This window comes from Xiphias gladius, chromosome 22 (genome assembly GCF_016859285.1).
Source record: "Xiphias gladius isolate SHS-SW01 ecotype Sanya breed wild chromosome 22, ASM1685928v1, whole genome shotgun sequence".
NCBI classification, from domain to species: Eukaryota; Metazoa; Chordata; class Actinopteri; order Istiophoriformes; family Xiphiidae; genus Xiphias; species Xiphias gladius.
In genome coordinates, this window is record NC_053421.1 from 23,779,281 (window position 1) to 23,798,235 (window position 18,955).

An 18,955-nucleotide genomic window follows, 5' to 3' on the forward strand; every position below is an offset into this window, starting at 1 on the left:
CTGGGCGTCACATCCGTGCAGCCTGGTAGCTTCTGGCAAGTGCTAGACCTTGTACTAGGAAGTATTTTTTGCGTCTTATTTGGTGATAAGAAACAACTGAATACACTGGATAAGTTGAAAGGATAGTGCGTCTTTTAAGGTAACCGTTAAACAGTGCGTTCTTCATGAAAAAGAAATGCTCTGTTTTCTCTGATATGATAAGCTAATTGTAACGTTCAGTTTATTTAGCTGTAGCTTAGCGTGCTTCGTTGCAAACGCCTACCTGCTTTCCAAGTTAAGCTAAGCTAAGTCCTACTAGCAAGCCAGTGGCAACTAACGGTAGCTGGCTAACATTATCCGGTTAACGTTAACGTTAGCGTTACATGTCACTGTTCAAAGTATTTAAATAATGTTGAAATTTAAAATGTCCGTCCGGTCCAGCAGGATACAGCTACGCTAACTTAACGTGACGAACGCTAACCCCTCGGTAGACTCCAGTAACTGTTTAAAACACAGTTTCAGATTTGTGAAACCTTTAGTCTATTTGTGAAAACATAGGAGCACAAAAGGGGTTATTTGACTGCGTTTTTTCCCCCCATCCAAACCTAATCAGACCGGGTCTAGATTAAAAAACAAACAAGCAAAAAAAAAGCACACCATACTTAGCATTACATTTGTTTGTCCACCAGAATATTTATTTCTCACCAGAATTTTATTTTTCAACCGTAAAATGTCCCACTTAGTATATCTTCATCAGAGGTCTTTCGAAACAGATTTAAGAGATTCTTATCAAAAATGGTTGTTTATTTTAGAGGATTATGTTAAAAAAAAAATCGGCTGGTATAATGTTATATTTTTAAAACCAATATCAGCTTCTGCTTCAAAAATCCAATGGTTGAGCTATAATAACTGGAATACAATATTTTATGGTACAGGAACACCATGGAGGAACAAACTGCAGACATAGAGGTGACAGTCAAAACATTAGACTCCCAGAGCAGGACCTACACTGTCGGTGCTCAGGTAAATTCATCAGTTCCTACTGCAAAATGTGGAGTGAAGTCTCATTTTCAGTCAGCCTTTGAGGTCGTCTGACTACTGTCTTTTCCAACTTCTTTTGTAGTTGACAGTGAAAGAGTTCAAGGAGCACATCGCCCCTTCAGTGGGTATCCCTGTGGACAAACAGAGGCTGATCTACCAGGGCAGAGTGCTGCAGGATGAAAGGACTCTGACAGACTACAGTAAGTAATTAAGGGGTTAATTAAAGAAATGTGGGACTTGATTTTCTTTTGTTTCAATGGGCAGTTTTAGATTTCTTTCTGCAATCCTTCCTGTGTTGTTTTTTTTTTTTTTTTTTTTTTTTTAGTTACAGTACTACTGCAGATCTCTGAAAATTGATTTCTCATTTATTTATTATTACATACACACTTTTTCTAAACATCTGAGCCACACATGTTTGAAAATATGAAGGAATTAACTTCAAGGTTTGCTGTTATTTTATTGTAACTTTTTCTGCAGCTTTGTTGTATTTTGCTGTTGTGGTGGATCACTACTGTGGGAGAAGGTAATGACTGTGAATTGCATCGTAGAGCTGCACTGATTGGCTGAATAATCAATTAGTTGACTGACAGAAAATTATTCAGAAACCATTTTGATAAGTAATTACTTTTTAGTTTTCAAGCAAAGATGCCAAACTTGATGGTTCCAGTTTCTTCAACAATGGCTACTTGAAGATATCCGTTTGGACTCAGGAAAATTATGTTTATTTTCTGCTATTTTCTGAGGCTTTACTGACCAAACAACTAATAGACTAAAAGAATAATCAGGGAAATAATGAATAAGGAAATGAATATAATGAAAATATTTGTTAGATGCAGCCCTATTGCATTGTATTCTTAGCTCTATTTAAACAAATACATTAGGTGCTTGGAGCTCACTCACCTGTGTCTCAAAACAAAAAGTGTGAAGTCAACACGGTATTGTATGTGCACAGATGTAACTGTAGTTCTCTCTTATTGTCCCAGATGTGGGTGGCAAGGTGATCCACCTTGTGGAGCGGGCGCCCCCTCCACCCTCCCAGCCTGGCTCAGGGTCAGGAGGCACTTCAGCTGACAGTGGGCCCTCCTCGTCCTCCCAAGGAACATCCCAAGTGCCTCCACACGATCGCAATGCTAACAGCTACGTAATGCTCGGCACCTTCAACCTCCCTGTCAACATCATGGACCCCCAGCAGATACAGGTGGGTCTGCTTTGTGACTTGTTTGGGGCTGTTCAGTGTAATAATCTTTATACGTTATCCTAATAATTATGGTGTATTTTTCATCATTTATTGGACAAACTGAGATACACCACAAAACAGTTACTAAGTCAGATTTCTCTGTGATCTCCCAATGATTTCTAAAAATACCCGAGGATGAATATAATAAAAAGTAGTTTAGGTTTCAGCTTCCCATTTATCATGCAGTCCAGTGTGATAAACAGCAACTCAGTAAGCCAGCATGTGCTTCTTCCATGCCCAGACAGATTTCATAACATATATGCAGTGGATGAATGTCCTCTGGTTTGTTTAATTTATTTGCATATATAATATACACTCAGTGGCCTCGTTATTTGGTACAACTGTACAGTCTGTTGCAATTCAGTACAAATGTTCCATTTTTTAATGTTCAGTTTTTGTTGACATTGTTGGAAATGTGTTAAATCAATTTTAGGTTTATTACTGAGGTCACAGTTCAAGGTGGTACATTATATTGAGAGGTTTTTGTCCTCCCTGCTTACACACGTGAGGTGGGAAGAATATTAGAAACACCTCTGAATATCATGCAGTCCAGCACAACACTACCCCAATCTATGAGCTGAATGCTGAAACAGAATTGAGTTTAAAAACTGAACATTTTAGGAATCAAAAAAAGTAGACTTTTTGGCAAAATAGTTGTATCGGATTGCATTAGGCTGTACAGGTTTACCTGAGAAAGTGGTCACTGAGTGTATGTTGCCCAGCTTTAATCATGTTTCATTTCATGACGGTCAGAAAGGTTTGTCTTGTGCGTCAACTGTTGATTCCAAAGGTGTGTTAATTCTGTGTGTTATTCTTCTCGTTAAGATGTCAGTCCAGCAGATGGTTGGAGAGAATGCCAGGAATGCCAGAGTCACAACCAGCACTGGTGTAAGATACTATGTCTGCTGAGTGTATACAATTCCACATGACATTACCCTGCATTTAATTAATTGTCACCTATTCTGTTTCAGAGCAATGGGTCCGTGAATGTGCACATTGATATGGACCAGCCAGTGCAGAGTGAGCCAAGGCTGAGGCTGGTGCTAGCTGAAAACCTGCTGAGGGACGTCAATGATGTCATCCACCGAATGGAGGTGAGAGCCCAGACGTCCAATTATTCCATCAGCAAAGTTCCAGGGAAATCAGTGCCTTATCAGTAACAAATGCAGCTGCTATCTTGTGTCGGTTTTCAGGGTCGGCCGAGTGACACAGCCTCCCAAACCGAGACAACTTCTGCTGCTGCCCCCCCTCCTCCCTGTTCTTCGTCTACCACCTCCACTCCGTCGCCTTCTTCCCAGCCCATGGACACCTCCCCACCTCCAACAACTCCCCCACCTCCACCCACCTCTTCAGCACAGTCTGAGGGACCAACACCCCAACCTGGACCCAAGTGAGACATCTTTTTTCCTCAGTGCCTCCGATTGTTACTTATCCCACATCATTGTGTGAGAATTCACAAAAGTAATTATTTTTTTTTATTCCACTCTAAACCTTTTAAGTCAGGTAAATTTGAAAAGAACATTAATGTTTGGCATAGAATCGATCCAGTGTGTTTGAGTGTGACCAGCTTTGATTTCCTTTCCTCCTCTAGTCATTTTTTATTCCACTCTAAACCTTTTAAGTCAGGTAAATTTGAAAAGAACATTAATGTTTGGCATAGAATCGATCCAGTGTGTTTGAGTGTGACCAGCTTTGATTTCCTTTCCTCCTCTAGTCATCCCAGCCCTGCTGAGCTGGCGGAGATGTTGTCTGAGCTACGGAGGGTGGAGGAAAGACTGCAGCCCTTCATCCAGAGAGCTCACACCATCCTGGAGACAGCCACTACCGCAGAATACAACAACAATACAGTAGGATTCAAACAGCCAAATACTAATTAACTGGTGATCTTTAGTATATGTCTGAAATGGATGCTTTATATCAGGATACCAGGATATCTGTTGAAAACATGTTTAACCTTGAAAAAAACAAGTGATTCCTTCCTCGGTCTTTGAACTAATGAAGGTTCAAGGGGAGCAAGAACTTAAATATCAGGTAGAGTTTTACTGTCAGCAATTATACACTGAGGCCCAGTGTGCGGTAATCCTCATTAATATTAAAGTTCGATTAGTACAAATGATAATGCTATGGAAATCTAAACTTGACTTTTTTTTATTCAATTTCTGTAATCTTTTTTTAACATAAGTTTATCTAGTTGTTATTCACAAAGTTGCTCAAGATGGTTTCTTTTCTGCCACAGGAGAGAGAGGAGGACCAGCGAACTCTCATCCTGACTTGGGAGTGTCTCCGTCTCCTTGGTAACGCTCTTGTGGCCCTCAGTGACCTGCGATTGAACCTCATGAGCCCTGTGCCCCGCCATCTACATGTGGTCCGGCCTTTTTCCCACTATGCCACCCCGGTCACTCTGCCTGGAGCTGTACACCACCACATCCCGGTGCAAGTAAGGGAATACAAGCATATTTTAGTTAGAAGTTATTAACGTGAACCTTATTATTTAATCAGGCTGACTGTGCTTGCATCTTCACCAACAGATGAACCTGGGTGCCACAGTGACTGTCGCGGCTAACAGCACTGAGGGACAAGCCACGCCTACTCAGTCGGCCAGCCAGTCAGAGCAGGCAGGTCAGGGACAGACCTCCCCCCCACAGACTTCCCCTTCCAATCAGCAGGCTGGACAGGGACAGGCTGGCCCCCGGGTCATCAGGATCAGCCACCAGGCAGTCCCGGTGGTCATGATGCAGATGAACACGGACGGTGTGTTGTCCCATATCCGCCACCAATTGAATGCGCCATTTCATCAAAGCTGTTTGTGTGTAAAATCGCTGGGCAGCAGCGCATTGGAATTAAATGACTGCACACTACTGCATCCTCCATGCTCTGCTGCCACTAGAATTTGCTGGCTGATCTAAAGAATGGGACTTGTCTGATTTATAGGTTTAAATCTCAAGAGTTTTTATCCCCGCGTTTGTTGAATGAAGGATTTGGTTTTGCATATGTACTTCTGTGGAGAGTAATATACCGGCAAGTTCTTTAAGATTGTACAAGGGAGACTAAACTATTTTTGTGCTGTTCTGTGTGTGTGTGTGTGTGTGTGTGTGTGTGTGTGTGTGTGTGTGTGTGTGTGTGTGTGTGTGTGTGTGTGTGTGTGTGTGTGTGTGTGTGTGTGTGTGTGTGTGTGTGTGTGTGTGTGTGTGTGTGTGTGTGTGTGTGTGTGTGTGTGTGTGTGCAGGCCCAGGTGCAAACCCTGCAGCAGCTGGTCAGCAAATGCCTGGACAACCAGGTAAAGGCCAGTTTGTGGTATATTTGGCATACTACATTTTAAATCACAAAGTCTTGTCATGTAAATCTTTTTTTTTCCAATTTGTAACTAAAGTTCAAGAAAGCATTCTGGAGCTGCAAAGATTAGTTGATAAATTGATTAACTGATTGACAGACAATTACTTGGCAACTATTTTGGTAATCAGTTAATTATTTCAGTCTTTTTTCAAGCAGAAATATTTGATGGTTCCAACCTCTCAAATGTAAGAATTTGCTGCCTAACATTATAGGAAATTGAATATGTTGGGGTTTTGAACTATTGGTCTGACAAAACAAGACATTTCAAGACATCACCTTGGGCTCTTGGAAATTATGTATTTTTCACTACTTTCTGATGTTTATAGGTGCAGTGATTACTTGATTAATGGATAAAATAATTGACAGATGAATGAATAATGAAAATAATTATTATTTGCAGCCCTCAAGCATTCATTTTTTAATCCTTGAAAATCCATCTTATTTTTCTGCTGACAACAAAAGTAAATAATGCTGTTCTTATTTACTGGTCTGTTTTCTGTCCCCAGGTGCCCTCCCCCCTGACTTTATGCGAAATCTCATGCAACAGATCAGCCAATATGCCACTGCTGCAGCTACTAGTGCCGCCACTGCCGGCACTGGCCAGCCAGTCCCGCCCCAGCCCACCCCTCCCGGCTACAGCTCCACAGCCAACTCCTCAACTACCACCACGGGTCCTAACACACCCACCACCACCCCTACTGCTCCCCCACCACCTCCCCACACTGGCCCACAGGCCAGGGTTGTGTTCACCCGACCCCCCTTTGCACCCAACATGCCCCCTCCATCTTTCGGGACACGGGGAACCACCATCAATGTGAGGGCTGCCATGCCAGGCCAGCAGCCGGGACAGGTGGGTATAATGTTTCTGATTTGGTTTCTTTTCGAGGCTGATTGTCAACACGATCAGCGTTTGAGACTAATTAACAAATCTTGCTCCACAGGCTTTCAACCCTGCTGCTCTCAACCAGATGATTAGTGGACTAGTTGGACAACTTCTGCTTCCTGGACAAATGGGTAAGCTCTTCCATTTGTTAAATTTAGATTTTGACTGTATTAGCAGCATTTTTTCTGTATTTATTATAGCTTAACCTTTAAAAAGATTGGTGTCAATCAGTGATATTTCAATCTGTTTTTTCCACAGCAGGTCAAACTGCAACATCCTCATCCTCCTCATCCCCATCTACATCCTCCTCTTCTTCTTTTTCCTCCTCCTCTCAAACCTCCTCCTCCTCTTCCTCCTTTTCTTTCTCCACCTCAGGTCCAACACCTCCACCTACTGCAAACACTACTAGTCCACCGAGCCAACCTGAGACCAACGCCAGTGAGCCCCAGTCCCAGGATATGCCACCAGACCTCAGCCAACTCCTGGGTTCGCTCTTGGGGGTAGCAGGTGCGGCTGGTGCAGGCCCTGGTGGAGCCCCCTCTATCACTGTCACCACATCTGGTGTCCCAGCTTTCATCCAGGGAGTGAGTGAATTCATGCAGCAGGTCAGCGTTTGAATGTTTGACATGAGTGCACTTAGACTTTGCCTAAAAGTTGCACACGCATTTGGATATGACTCAATTCAGAATTTCCGTGTCATTTTTGTATTTTCCACAATAATGTGCCCACAGAGCATATGGAAGAATTGCAGCTGTAAAAAATGTCTCAGCATTTCTACTTTCTACCGTGTCCTCCATTTCCTTGTGTCTTTCCAAAGGATCTTCTTTTTGTCTGCCTTGGAGACATTTCTAGTTGCCACTACTCCAACTAAGCAGTGTCATTGTGTAAATCGACTACCCACTCCCTACTACTGCCACCCTACATAGTTAACAGTATTGTAGGAAGGAGCAGAATGACTGACAGTGATTCAATGTGTGTCAAACTTCAATACTCTTTTGGCACTGACTGAAATTTTTCTGTTGCACAGAGTGTCGGAAACTGTACCAAAAGTACCAAAAGCTGGCACTGAATGCTTGCTCGGATTTGCGCTGGTCTTTTACTGTTCTTTGATGAGACAGCTTCTGATTTAAATAATGAAATTGCCAATTTGAAACTAAACATTTTATTTAGTTATGTGAATGCTTAAATGGCTGCTTCTGTTTGGGAAAACGCTGAACAATTGAAAGTTTTGACTTTTGTTAAGCTTTTTTTTTTTTTTTTTTTAAGGGTTTTGTAAAAACTCGTGTTACTATGTAACATTGTATTGGCACTAGTATAGAAAATTTTCAAATGATACCCAGCCCTAGTCATCGCAATGTCTCCTAATGGCCCCTAAAGGAAAGAGAGGCTGACAGTGACTGTGTTATCTGTGTTGTATTTCAAGTAAAGCAAAGTAATGATAACAAATCCTCAATCCTCATTTCATTTCTAGGCCCAGCCAATCTTTACTGCACCCCCACCTCCCTCTGGTACTACTCCAGCTCCTAGTGCAGGGCCCAACCCAATGCCTAACCCCTCTGCAGCAGCCGAAGCCCTCAACCCGGAGTTGTTCACAGGCATCGTCCGTGGCGTTCTGAGCACCATGATGGGCTCTCTGGGCCAAGCCCAGAATGACACAGAGAGCATTGCTCAGTTCATGCAGAGGCTGTCCCAGGCAACCAACATCTTCATCAGTCCTGAGGATCCTACCGGTAAAGAACAGCACATTAATATATATATTATCTAAATTTCACTCCTATTGATCACTTAATTTCCCCGTATCTTCTTTTATTTTAACTTTTGTCTAATTATGTTTCCTAGGGTTTTTTGGAGAGCTGCTGATGTTGGTGTGCCAGACGTTCACCATGTCAGACCTGGTGATGCTGCTCCATGGCCAGCACCACCCTCTGGGTCGCATTCAACCTCAGCTGTCCCAGTTCTTCACCCAGAACTACCTCAATGGCATAGAGCCCACCGACCAGAACATTGCTGTCAGTACTACTCACCAGAAATTATTTTTGTTAATTTCAGATGGATTACCTATCCTTAAATACTCAAGGATGTTTAAAAAAAAAGTAGTGCTAGTATAACTTTCATTACAGGTAATGTGTTTGATGGTTTGTCTCATTCATTCTTATGTGTAATTGAACAGTAAATGTTGTATTTTCATCGTTTTCTCCCTCTTTGTGCCGTCATTCTCTTGTTTTTCCTCATGTCCTCTCTTTCCATCCCCCAGGAGTCTGCCGACAGTCTTGTCAATGAACTGGGGGAGTACATCACTGAGAGCTTTGTAAGTCCTCCATGTCCACTCCTCCTCCAGTAAAATACCAAACAGTAAATGATGACATGTTACCACATCATTTATTTACACTGTAATATTTTTATTTACCACAGCCAAAACACGTGACAGCCAGCACAACTAAGGCTATGTCTGTTATTGTTCCTTCAATACTCACTGCATGGCATATTTTGTGTAGTAGTGTACATAGTTTGTCATTAGAAAATCATCTTACAATACTGGACACTGTTCAGGGCTGTGAAGTAACACCATAAATTAGATCCACTTTTCAAGTAGTCAATTCACAGTAAAATATGAGGAGAATAATCAGTGTCAAACAGATGTGATCAGGCGGATAATGTAAAACTCTTAAAATGAGAGTAGTCAGTAAATTGTATCAAGGAAAAATCAGGAATGGAATAGATCAAAATTCCTACAAATAAATACATAAAATAGATACTAGATAATACATGGAAATTAAACAAAAGCAAATGCACAGTTTTAGACAGCTACAGATTTTGGAGCAAAAGAAGATATAGTCCAATAATGAATCTGTAAAACATTTCAGCTGTACTCAAGAAGCCGATTTAGTTTAAGTTACTTAACCGATCAAATGTCAAAATGCTGTGCCATCTTTTTTTTTTCAATGGCACCTTCTCTTTCATCTCCCACACAGAGAGAGTCTTCAGTCACCGTGATGGAGGGTGTTGATATTACTCAGACCAACATGTCTTTCTTTAGACAGCAACTGACTCACATCGCCACACACATTCTGCGTTGCACTGGTAAGATTCTTTTTTCTTTGTGTAGTTTACTTTATGTGTTAACCTTTTGTTTCCACTATTGCCTCCATTTGTGTTAAAGTGTAGGTTGCAGCACTAGATGTAATCCTATTTGCATTATTAAGCAGGAATAATACTGTGAGATGAGTAAGTAAAATTAACTATCTTAAAGTTCACTGCTTCTCTAGCAAATGTGGTACATAATTGTAAAGGAATTTGTTATTGAAATGAATAGTTATTAAAAATAATATACTAAATCATTCAATATCAATACTTTTCTCATCCAGATGACTCGTTTGGGCCCCGGTTGCTACAGATGTGTAACCAGGCACTGTTTGAGTGTCTTGCCCTCAACCTGCACTGCCTGAGAGGAGACCAGAGAGCTCTTACTGCAGTCATCAACCACCGAATAGTTAGTACACAATGTTTCACTAAATCACTGTGGTGGAAACTGCCTGCAAACACTCAGGACACATAAAATAAACACACAAAACACTGACAGGTTGAAGATTAGAATACATTGTACAATATAAGGGACAAACCTCATCACCAAAAGTCGGAAGGAAAAGTCTCAATGAAGGGAAACTAAAGTTTGACTAATAGTTCTCCCAAAACAAAGAACAGGAACAAAATAGGCTGTTTGCCCAACAGGTGTCAGATTTCAACCAATTGGCATGAAGCCACGGGCTGTTCACGCTTTATCATGAGCTGACCACATGCAGAGAGATAATATTAGAATTTCATGAAAAGAGCCCCCCTGCTTAGTGAGGATACAGAACATCTGGTTTCACTTAGCGTTCCTCAGCTTCTCTTCTCAAAGCATAGAGGCATAGAATGAATAAACGATTAACTAATGAATCATCCTAGTTTTACTTTCGCAAAACTCACTTTTTTTCCTGGTCAGATTCCAATCCCCTTTCAGCTGGCAGAAGACTCCAGATGAAACATGTTAGGCAAAGGATATCAAATTCAGTGCTTTGTGGAAATGCAGGTGCACTCACGTCTATTTGCAGTAGGCATTGATGCCAGATCGACACGCTCATGAGTGCTTGTGACAGTAAATGCAAATAAAACCAAAAAGCCTAAAAATCTCAACCAGCTGACCAGTTGAAGGCAGCAGTTAGTGGGGAGAAAAGACTATGCAAAGATTTCTATTATTTTGGCTCACACAGAAATTGCAGACATTGCTGCAAATGAAGCCTATGATGCTTTGTTTTGGTCACAAACTCGCTCTTTTGACCTTCCAAAAACAACCAATTATATTTTTCTATGGGGTGTACTACCTTAACTCCACGGCTACCGTATTAACTCCGTCGCTGTTTATTTCTCCTATACATGTGTTTAATTCACCTGTTCACTCTGTAACACTCTTTACACATGTTAAACATTCATTTCACCACCAGTGAATTAGTAGTTAAAACCTACTTACTGACTGCCACACATGATGTCAGTATCATGGATAACAAGTAATGGATAATAAGTGAACTTTATTCCCAGTAGAATTGACATTACATTTTAACTGACAAGTCTTATTCAGAGGGACTCAAAATAAACAAGCGTCAAATAGAGAATTGCAACATTACAAGCAAAAAGAGTGGAGCAGCCAGCTACCTTGTCCTTGAAGTGTTTTTGTGGTGGTAGAATGGTCACGTAAATGTTAAGAGAGATTTTTTTTTTTTTTTAAAAGCTACTAAAAGAACTGAAAGTTTTAACAATCCAAAGAGAGGAATGTTCCCAAAAAGACAAAATAGAGAACAAAACAGCTGTTGTAAAGTAAAAGCTGAATTTTTTTTTTTTTTTTTGTTCCAGCGGAGGATGTCAAGTGATATCAGCCCCAGCCTTGTCAACTGGATGACCAGCATGATGACCATGAGGCTGCAGGTCATTCTGGAGCACATCCCTGTCACACAGGAGCAGATCCAGAACTACATAGTTCACTCACAGGTAATGGAATCTGAGTTTATCTCAGTATCAATGCCTCCTTCCTAGAATAAGGATTGACACTCATTGGCAGTTTGAGGAGATCACATCTGCAAGCCTCACATACTGTACATGATTTAGCCTCTCAGGGCCTAGGTGTTCAAGACTAAAAAAGTGTTTGTTTCCCAACATTTGTTTCCGTATCTGTAGATTTAGTTTTCAAATTTTACATTTGAAAATGTTATCATTTCCTGCACAACAGAATGCACATGCATACAGGTGTCGGTTCATAACATGTTACATGCAGAGGGAGCAGCCCGTCTTATCCGATGGCTGTTACATATCCTGTTACTTTGGACAGCACGTCTGAAACGGCGAATAAATATTAGATGACATTCTTTCACAGAGAGATCAGTCTTCTGCAACTGGCCCACAAGAGCCTGAACGAGCACAAAGTGCAACGGTAAGCATGATGTGTCTTTAATATCCTTTTCATGAACTCATTGTGACATTTTAGGTACCGCTTTGCCTTTTAGCACCTTCATTTTGCTGTTTTCCACTTCCAAAGATAGGGGACACCCTCTCACCAGCTGCAGCAACCACAGCAGAGGAGGCCATGTCAGTGTCACATGAACAAAGGGCACCCTCACGGGAGACAAGGGTGTTGCCTGGGGACCTGGGAGCCTCGGGAGGAGCCGCGCCATTAGGCGGCGACATGGCAGCAGCAGGAGCTGAGGGAGGGCGTGAGGAGTCTGCTGGCGAGTCAGAGGCCTGGGCCGCTGCTGTTCCCCCTGTAAGAGCCCCTGCAGTTTAACTTTTTGTATTTGACATATATCTTTTTGTTTGTTTGTAAATGTGAACCGGGGCAGTGCAACAAACCATGGAGTCATGACAACCCTTTCCTTTCCTAGACAGTTTCCCTGTTACTGTGAATAATCCAATGAACAAACTGCCAACTGTTTTAAAGGGACTGTTTCATCTGTAGAAAATGGTTCCAGTGAAAACTGTTGTAGTCAAGTCTGGATTACCCAGAGCAATTGGGACGTTGTTTCTGAAAAGACAAATTGACTGAGACTCTCTTAAAACAACTGAGAAAGTTTTGGTTGCTGCAATTGTGTCCATACCGATTGTCATGAGATCCCTTCCCAACACAAGGGATGTGTGTAAGGGATGGGGGACAAAATTCAGTCATCGTTCTGTGAAACAATGCATTTTAAACTTTAGCTAAAGCTAATATGAGGCTTCTGCAGACTGACTTTGTCATATTAAGTAGGTATTTTCCAAATTTAGTCTTATTAGTACAAAATTCACCCTTTGAGACTTTGATTGCTTTTGTTTTATTGTTTTAGGGCAGACCTTTAAAAGACACCCCTGGTAATCCTCATAATCCGTATCTTCCTTGTTTATGACCTGTACGTGTTGTAGGAGTGGGTGCCCATCATCAGGTGTGATATGATCACCCAGAGGAAGATGAAGGCTCAGCCTCCGATGTCTGATGCCTATTTGCATGGCATGCCAGCTAAACGCAGAAAGGTAATCATATCAGATGTATCTTCGCTCATTACGCATGAGTGCCACATGTTTTGCATATATTATAAGGTGTGTGTGTTTCTGTCTTTTCAGACAGGACAGGGTGGTGGAAGTCTCCTCTCCCTCTCTGATGCAGTGAGTCAAGCAGCCAGGACAGCTGGAGTGAAGCCCATCACCTCTGCTGAGCGATTACAGGACGATCTGGAGACCCAGGAGCTAAAGGAAGCGTATGCAGAACAGGTGACTGAAGCTTACCTGTATCCCAAACCAGGGACATACTGCACATCATTTAGGCTGCTAATGACCATGGTGTGGTCCTTTCTGTCTTCATAGATTTGCCCATGATTTACATTAGTTAGGATACAAGTTACTCATAGTCTACATTGCAGAGATGTGTGTTTACACTGGTAGGCACATCTTTACAACAACTTGTTTATCTAAACTAATTATTTGCAAGTTACAATGAAGCTGAGCATCAAATTTCCATTAGGGCTTTGAAGATATATAGTACGTCCTGGTTCTTCTTTGACCTCTCAAACTTAATGAGGTTGTGTGTGCAAGTAACTTTACAAAACAGTACACATTTGCAGTGTCTTCATCTTTGTTTTCACCTACAAGTAGATGAGATTATTGTAGAACTGAAACAAATAGTCGATTAATTGATGAGTCAAAATCACCAGCAACTGTTGTGATAATCGCTTAATCATTTAATTAATTTTTCAAACAAAAATGCTGAAAAATCCCCAGTTTATAGAAATTATGAATATTTGCTGCTTTGTCTGGTTGATATCAATGTAAATTGAATATTTTTTGGGTTTTGGACAAAACAAGGCATCAAAGGCGTCACCATGGATCCCAGGTAAACTGGGATGAACGTTTTCAAAAACTAGTTTCACACACTAGATTCAACAAAAACTGAACATTAAAACCTTCATGAGGAAAGGATTTATTGCAGGACTGTTGTGCTAGACTCCTTTAGTTTTAGCTACACGTACCTAATAAACTGGAAACTTGGTGCATTATCAATTAATACATTTAAAAAAGATTTTACAAAATAAATTCAAACTTGCAATTCATGCATTATGAAATTTAAAGTAAATAATTATTTAAAAAAATGAAATTCAGCAATTGATAACTGTATTTCTATATTCTGTGTTTAAAATAACGAATTAATAATTAAATTGTTAGGTGGCTCACTGCTTATACATCTTTAAATAAAAACGTTCACAAAATAGAAACTAAAAGGTTAAAGTAGGAAACTAATAAATAGACATAATTATATGTAATTTAAACATTGTCATTTTAAATCTGTTTAAAAAATTAATTTAACAATTTAGAAAATAACTTATTCATAATTCAAGCACAGAAGAAAACAATTCTCATTAAGTGGCAAATTATTTTTATATGACCTTTGATCTTATTAATGTATCATTTAAATGATCATTTAAGTAATCGAAAAGCAGTTTTTATTAATCCATGATCAGTTATTCCAATGGCCCACTTCAGGCTCTATACTTTTTATCATCATTTCTCTTGTGCTGTCGTTGCCAGTTATGGGGAACAAATTTGTGTTCCCATGCCTGCCTCTCTAACCACTAAGTCACCTTTTGGCCGAGTGCTTGTATCTCCCACCGTAATCGGGATATCTTCTTCGTCTCCCAGGTTAAAGCCGACATCAAGAAACGAGTGAGGGAAGACCCAGATTTCAACTCTCAGCAGTTCCCCAACGCACACAGAGCCTTCTCATCAGACTCATAATCAGACTCAACTGAGAAGCATTCTGTTTTCATCTTCATGTGTATTATTTTTTGGATCTTCGTAAACCCCCCCAACACCCAAAAAAATAGTCTGTACACCTTTTTTTTAATTTTTTTTTTTTTTCTAAAGCAGTTAGCAGCTCTCTAGTCTACTTATCTAATGCAATCGTGACAACTTCCCCAGAACCTATTTATTGCTTTGTGTTTATTTTGATCCAACTTTTGCCGAGAGAATGTTCCTTATCAAAAAGGTGTTATATTAGATTTAAGTTTCACTAAAGTAGGTGACTTTAACTCTGTTTGGATACATGTGTACATCTGTACTTCTTTTTTGCCTTCTTATCCTTGTGTTGCTTTGTTAATATGGAGCCTGAGTTCTCACTATTTAGTGGACTTTTACCTTCTTCTCAATACTCCTCTCTATACTCTAAAGTGCAAGAGTATACCTTCATGTGATGCACATGCTGTACAGTACATGAATGTACAGTAAGCTTAATAAAAATCTTGATACAACATAATATTTTTTTTTTTTTATATTATTCTCAAATACGTCTGCTCGTAAATAACATGAAATTGCAGTGCAGAAATGCCGAAGGTATGTTTGGTATTTTAGAAACCGTGTTGCTGTTACCACTGGTGGAGGACGCGTTTAAACCCTTAAGTCAAAGTTAAATTGTACAAGTGTACTCAGCAAAACGTATCTAACGTATCGAAAGTCAAAAGGAAAAGCAGAAAAACATCACATTTGAGAATCTGGAACCATGAAATATTTGGCATTTTTACAAGAAAAAAACACTTAAGCCAATTCATTTTCTTTCAACCAACTAATTGTTATACATACTGTTGGGTAGTTTCATCCATGACAAAGCATATTTTATGAGCCCTCTATGTTTCGTATTTAAAATCTCGAACTAGTCTTGTGAAGTAACTGCAGCTGTCTGATAAATGTAGTGGAGTAAGAAGTACAATATTTGCCTCTGAAATTTAGTGGAGTGGAACTATTAAGTAGCATGAAAAGAAAATACTCAAGTAAAGTAGAAATAATACATATTTGTACTTAAGTACGATACTTGAGTAAATGTACTTAGATTCCACCACTGGCTGTTGCATATTTTGTCCACTAGAGAGCGCTGATAAGTTTATTTTTCAACTGTAAAATGTCTTGCTCAGTACATATCTGGGTCTGAGTTCTTTATGAGCCAAATTTAAGGGATCCCAATTAAAATGTTTCATTTTGTGTTTAAAAACTAAAGCTTGCAATAATTAATCAGGCTCCAGTTGAAAGCACAAGAGAAAAGGAATCTGCATTCATTGTCTTACAGCTTGGGAAAAATTGCACAACGTCAGAAGTATATGGGGGGAAAAAAAAAAACAGGGTTATATATTGAGTAACTGTACAGCCTCTGACATTTCAAATATCAGTTTGGAGTTGTAAAGAATCGTCTTCACCTATAAAGTGATCTATAAAATGATCTTATTCCTCTGCTGTTGGCTTTAATCATATCAAACAAACAAAATTTTGCCACCGATCCAACTTTCCACAGTCTAAACAATTAATCTATTAATAAAGAAAATAATCGCGGGACTCATTGGTAATGAAAATAACTGTTGGTCGCAGCGCCAATTCACAGCCCTCCTCCTGTGCAAAAATGTATTCAAAACTTTATGTGAGGCCAAAGTGAGGCTTTAGCAGACCGAGTTAGACAAATCAAGTGGATATCTTCCAAAGTTACAGCCTTTTTTTAGAACAAAATTCCCTCCTTTTTGTTACTGTCCCCTTTGCTACTGTTACTCAGGCTCTCAGCCGAGGGGCGCAGTTTGTTATGTTCTGACAGGAGACTGTCGTATTTTCTGAGGAGCAAATGCGGAGAAACGCGAGTTTGATCTAAAACACTTGAGCAGAAGAGGTAGACAGAGGACATAAGGAATCCAAATGACTTTTCCCGAGATCCGAGCTGACTTCAATTCACCCTGAGAACATTTCTAGTTGATAAAGTTACACAACACCCGAACCATTTTTGTCCCTTATAATTCGGATGGACTGCTCCCAGGTTGTTTGCCTGTTAAATGATTTAACTGTTCATTGTTTTTTCTGCTGCATCAAATGATCAATTAACTGCTCCAAGAGTCAGCAGGGGAAGAGCTTAACACTGCTCTATTTGTCTTAAACCATACGATTCTCTACAATTCCTTATAGAATTTACAAACACACCTTTATATATATATATGTACAACATACTCACCATGTGCCACCTCCCTTCTTCTCTGAAAATGACCTTTGACCCTGGAAGTACTTCCAAACCTTTCCTGTCCAGAATTGTGGGTTTTACAGTATTTTACAAAATGCGTTGGCACAATTTCAAAGCGTAAACACTCTGCATTAGATAAAACATCATGCAGTGAGTTTTCTTAGAGCACAGCATTGTATATGTTCATCAATCAATTTGAATCATTGTTGCATATTAAAATAAAATGGTGACTATCAAATGACACGTTTTAGAGTTTTCTTACTTTTCTTACTTGTGCTGTATAAATAAAGTTTATCATTATAAACGGTAACTACTTCATCAAAATGGAGTCTGCAATTATACAAAAAGAGATGACAAGAGAGTGTAACTTAGGCAGACGTCAACATTTGAAATGATGTAGAGTAAGAATAACTTTTAAATACTCTGCTGTGTTACTGCAAATATAGATGTAGTCTAGAGTTTGACTTTACACTACAGTAAATCCTTACAAGACTGAATGATTATTGTGATTGAAATTGTGATTTTTTTTTTTCCTCTCTGTTCTGTGTTTTCCACAAAGTTTGATTTTCATTTAAGACAAAAAAAACCTTGGCTTTTTTACACCACTTGTAAATCTCCAGTGAGCCGGAGAGCATGCAGCCTCGAATCACAGTTTAGTCTACTGTGACTTACACTCAATACATTACAAGACACTGCATCCCTTTGAGAGTGACGTTAAGGTTTGAAAATGCACCCAGTACTGAGCAAACGTCTTAGGCGCTTCGGATGCTTAGATTCTTATCCTTCACGCAGTGTCATCAGGGAGGCCTCTGATTGGTCCCAGATTCGTTCTGCAGCAGGACAACGAGCCCAAACATCCGACCAGAACCATAAAGAATGAGCTTCAGACACAAGAAGAACGAGGAGTCCTGCTACGGACGGTCTGGCCCCGACAGAGCCCCGATCCCAACATCATGGAGTCGGTCTGGGATCACATGAGGAGACAGAAGACACAAGTTCTCCAAGCTGCTTGGAACAACCGACCTGCCAAGTCCCTTGAAAAAACTGTGCCCGGGTGTAACCAAAGGAGAACCGGTGCTGTTTTAAAGGCAAAGGGTGGTCATGCCAAATATGGATTTGGTTTCGGTTTTTGATTGTGTATTCAATCGGTGATCTGTATGCTTTGGATGTAAAGGAGTTTTGCACACTGAAACTGTCGGTGGAGAGTAACTAAGTGTATTTACTCAAGTACTATACCTAAGTGCAACTTTGAGGTACTTGAGTATTTTCATTTTATGATACTTTTCTACTTTTACTTCGCTACGGTTCAGAGGGAAATACTATTTAATATTTATCTGACTGCTGTAGCTACTTATGACTTTTTAAGTCAAGTGGTTTAAAACTAGCTTCACCTCCACCAACTATAACAGTACAATGGTACTTATGGATTGATACATTAAGTGTAGTAATGTGATATATAATTTGGTACTTTTATTTTGATACTTTAAGTACATTTTGCTTGTCTTACTTACGTACTTTTACTGAGGTAGGATTTTGAAATGGATGTTTTGAAGTAGGGCTTACTTGTAATTGAGTATTTTTACATTGCTGTATTGGTGGTTTTACTTGAGTAAATGTCTTAAGTTTACTTGTACCGTAACATGAACGACACTTGATTGAAATCTCAATACATTAAGCAATCCTTTTTTATAAACTGTATTTTTTTTATTTTAAATCCTGCACGGCGACACACTCCAGAACAACCCATGTGGGTTCGTCTGTCAGCCCGAGACATAATCGTAATATTTTGTATCAATCTCTAAATAAGGCCATGTGATAGGCTCTACCCTGCCAATGCATGCTAGAACATAAATAAAAATAAATGAATAGACGGATCTGGATATAGAATACGGTTTATTAAACGGTGTGCACACAAGGACTTTGTTTGACGTGTTGGCAGCGCGGCAGC

General features: G+C 39.9%; 1 protein-coding gene across 2 annotated transcripts; it reads left to right on the forward strand.

Annotated features, from left to right (window-relative positions):
- The first annotated feature begins 29 nt into the window (after positions 1 to 29).
- Positions 30 to 17,228, forward strand: bag6 (BCL2 associated athanogene 6). 2 transcript variants are annotated; one of them, XM_040117184.1, is made up of 25 exons: positions 30 to 139; positions 915 to 1,002; positions 1,103 to 1,220; positions 2,004 to 2,218; positions 3,083 to 3,145; positions 3,229 to 3,351; positions 3,451 to 3,647; positions 3,972 to 4,104; positions 4,494 to 4,694; positions 4,786 to 5,008; positions 5,484 to 5,534; positions 6,097 to 6,440; positions 6,532 to 6,604; positions 6,849 to 7,078; positions 7,945 to 8,203; positions 8,313 to 8,482; positions 8,728 to 8,781; positions 9,446 to 9,554; positions 9,839 to 9,963; positions 11,361 to 11,495; positions 11,878 to 11,934; positions 12,040 to 12,264; positions 12,897 to 13,004; positions 13,095 to 13,241; positions 14,664 to 17,227. In XM_040117184.1, exons 2-25 carry the CDS (start codon positions 922 to 924, stop codon positions 14,757 to 14,759), a joined length of 3,537 nt encoding a protein of 1,178 aa, XP_039973118.1. In that variant the 5' UTR covers positions 30 to 139; positions 915 to 921; the 3' UTR covers positions 14,760 to 17,227. The 2 variants fall into 2 exon arrangements, with proteins under 2 accessions (XP_039973118.1, XP_039973119.1); XM_040117185.1 differs by having other exon boundaries at positions 119 to 139; positions 6,732 to 7,078; positions 14,664 to 17,228.
- The last annotated feature ends 1,727 nt before the right edge of the window (positions 17,229 to 18,955 follow it).

Excerpts from the sequence above, each read along its gene's own strand:
- bag6 (XM_040117185.1), top strand. The coding sequence starts at position 922 with ATGGAGGAACAAACTGCAGACATAGAGGTGACAGTCAAAACATTAGAC. Across the intron at positions 1,221-2,003 it reads AAGGACTCTGACAGACTACA|ATGTGGGTGGCAAGGTGATC; the intron begins GTAAGTAATTAA and ends TTATTGTCCCAG. Across the intron at positions 9,964-11,360 it reads CAGTCATCAACCACCGAATA|CGGAGGATGTCAAGTGATAT; the intron begins GTTAGTACACAA and ends TTTTTGTTCCAG.